The following is a 3120-nucleotide window of genomic DNA, read 5'->3' as shown; positions in this document are numbered from 1 at the left end:
TGTCTGTGGTCCAGGTGAGAGGAGGAGCTTGCAGTGCTCCAGTGGCCTCTACTACAAATTTGGAATTTTTAAAGAAAGCCCCCACTGAGAGATGACATCTCTCCCCCACAGGGTAACTGGAATGTCGAGAATAAATGGACGGGTAGAGGCCAGTTGGTCTTCTGGCCCTTTGACTAGCAGTGGAAAAGAACTTCGGCGAGGAATTTGAATTTCCCCCACCCCCCTAATGTCAATGGAAGGTGCGATAGTAGGCCAGTTTTTATCAGCAATAATGGTGACGTCTGACCCCGTGTCAAGCAGACCCGTCAGCTTAACCTTTTGGTCTATGTTAGGGAAAGTAACCTCACAATCCATCATTGGTCTTTGCAACGTTACTGGCTGTGACCAAGCCACCTGGACACAGTTGTCCTGAGATGGCATTACTTGTATAGGCAGTAGTTGGGCTACAATATCTTCCTTCTGCAATTCAACTGGAACGAAAGTTGGCTTAAGAAAAACAGAAACAACATTTGCATTAATTAACTTGACCACAGAAGGTATTACAACAATCCCCATCTCTGTAGCGTTTGACGTTCCAGTGATAAGAAATGTCCCATTAGGAATTACAGTCCCAGACCCAACAGTCAAGACCACCGTATGATACGCATCTCTATTCAGAGTTGTTGTTGAGGCAGCTGCCAGCCCCAAGTTAAGCCTACTTGGGATGGTTCCCCCTCTGGTATCGCTGGCAGCACTCGCCGGGTTTCGCTGTAGTGTGGATGTTGGGTGTCTTGTGTCGTCGCGCTGCCCCGAGCGCTCAGCTGATGGTTTCCTGACTGCTTAGATCTTGCCGGAATGATGGGCCGCCCTTGCTGGTCAAACCGTGAGCGACACTCTGAGGACCAATGCCTTCCCTTTTTACATTTAGGACAAATATCGGGGGGTACTGGGGTTTTAGCTGCTGGCTGTTTAGGACAGTTGGTTTTAAAATGTCCAAGTTCTCCACAGCCGAAACATTTCGCCTGGCTAGGCTGGAGAGACGCTGCTAGTGCTTGGGTGACTTCTTTAGCCACATCTTTCACTAGCTGCTTGTTATTTTCAGCCATACGGGAACCAAGGTTACTTCCCATTGTAATTTGGGCTTGCGCTAAGGTATTAGCCAGTTTATCAGTGGAAGTCATGTCTTTACAGGCCTTTACCATGTCTAGAGGTGTTGGATCTTTAAGCGCCCGCAGGACTGGTTGGCACTGTGCATTAGCATTGGATATGGCAATTTGTTTAAAAATAATGTCTTGTACATGTTTCTCTTCCTTGAGCCTCCTTGAGCCTTCCTTGAGCCTCTCAGCGAACCTCATAAAAGGTTCATCTGGCTCTTGGAAAACTGAGGTAAATGGCGGTGTCACCTGAGAAGCCTCAGCGATAGTCTGCAATGCTTTAAAAGCCAGATTCTTAGTAGTGAGCAAGTCCTGTGGGTCTATTTTTACTTGTTCAGCATTAAACACCCATTTTCCAATCCCAAAAAGCATTTTGATTGTATCTGGAACTGTTCTGTTTGTGCTACTTGCCGTCTCGTGAGCATACTTGCGGACATTGGCATGCCATGTATCTAAAAACATGGTTATCTCCATATTATTTAAAAGTGTCCTGGCCAAGTCCTTCAAGTCATTTGGTGTAAATGTAAAGGCTTGTAAAAGAGCACCAATAACACCTAGAGCATATGCAGAAGACAGGCTGTACTCTGTCACTGCCTTTTTTGCATCTTTAATTAGAGGAATCGGTAAAGGCTCCCATTGTGGGCTATCGGCACGGTCATAAAATACTGGAAAAGCTTGCACTGCTTGCAGATCACTAAGATCGTTAGCTTGTACGGCAGCACGTTGCATACGAGAAAGGCGAGGCGGTTGATGACAAACCACAGACAGATCCGTGGTGTTATGCATGTCTTTAAATGAAGGATTAAATGGATTGTTTGGTGATAGGATGATAGGCCTCTGGTTTGGGCCTAGTCCATGGGCGCTGCCATCTTGGGCCGGATGTTGACAAAGGGAGGGGGCGGGGCCACCGTGGGAAAGAGGAAGTTGGGTGTGGTGTAAGGGCTCACAGGGACCGCCCACCACAGAGATCGGCCCCTCCCCTTTTGACACCACGCCCAGGGGGTAGGCATCGGCTGTTTCCTCCCCCTTACCCCAACCTCCATTTTGTGGTGGCCCTTCACCATGCTCTACGTCGCCATCTTGTGGGCACCCAACACGTGCACGTGGAGAGGCCCCAACGGCAGCCGTCACCGTGCTAGCAATAATTCCAGGGTTCGCCGGTGGATCGGTGAAGGGGGGCCCCTGAAACCGCGACGCTGGAACCACGCTACTCTGTCCTGGGGCCCCCTGGATCCCTGCGGCCTGGTCTGCTTCTAGGATAGAGTGAATCAGTGACCATGCTACTAATGCATGCGAGGCGTGTTTGCCGTTTCTGTTAGCCGCCACCCACAATTTTCGGCCTAAACAGTCCCATTGCGTTGTAGTAAGATGAAACGGCAGGGAGTAGTCCTCTTTAGACATGTATTTCATTAGCGATTTTACTGCTGCCTTGTCCACTTTACGGTTAGCGTGAGTTAGAAGGGACTTCAGGCGGCGGTAAGTCTCTTTTTCTCTCTTAGAGAGAATTTTCTCCATTTCTAATAAATGAAACAAGGGTGAGAGGGAGCAGGGTCTGCTCGGAGGGCTACCTACCCAGGGTAAAGGTAGGCTGAGGGTCAGTCCTTCGGTCCCACGTCAAAACAACGAGGGATTGCCAGTCGAGAGCTGAAGAAATGCCGAGGTGCTCTGCCCGATCGCTTCCTCCGAGATCCACTGACGACCGAGGGACTCACCTGTCCCACGGCTTATGCTGCTTCGGCATAGTGGATACCACCACCGCGTTGGGCGTCAATTATCAGCGGATTAAAAATAGCCCACCGATACGGTGGAGAGGTTTCTGCTTCCAAGAGCAAGGCTAGGAAAGCGGCAAGCAGGGCTCCCCTAGGATCAGGCCCCTTAGAAGCGAGGGACGGCTCCTCCCACCCCCAGCCCGGCGACCGCCCCGAATGGAACAAGTCCGCACTTGCCAGGAGTCTACGAGGAAAAGCCAAGTTTATTGCCGCGTGCT

The 3120-nt window shown here is 50.2% G+C and overlaps 1 protein-coding gene across 1 annotated transcript; it reads right to left on the bottom strand.

The window, feature by feature from the left end:
• Positions 1-653: 653 nt before the first annotated feature.
• LOC139685022 (endogenous retrovirus group K member 6 Gag polyprotein-like) lies at positions 654-2648 on the bottom strand. The gene has a single exon (XM_071581544.1). The coding sequence runs from the start codon at positions 2646-2648 to the stop codon at positions 654-656; it is 1995 nt and encodes a 664-aa protein (XP_071437645.1).
• Positions 2649-3120: the final 472 nt, after the last annotated feature.

Source organism: Pithys albifrons, chromosome Z (assembly GCF_047495875.1).
Source record: "Pithys albifrons albifrons isolate INPA30051 chromosome Z, PitAlb_v1, whole genome shotgun sequence".
NCBI lineage: Eukaryota > Metazoa > Chordata > Aves > Passeriformes > Thamnophilidae > Pithys > Pithys albifrons.
Note: the sequence above shows the minus strand (reverse complement) of the source record. Positions and strands in the feature narration are given on the sequence as shown.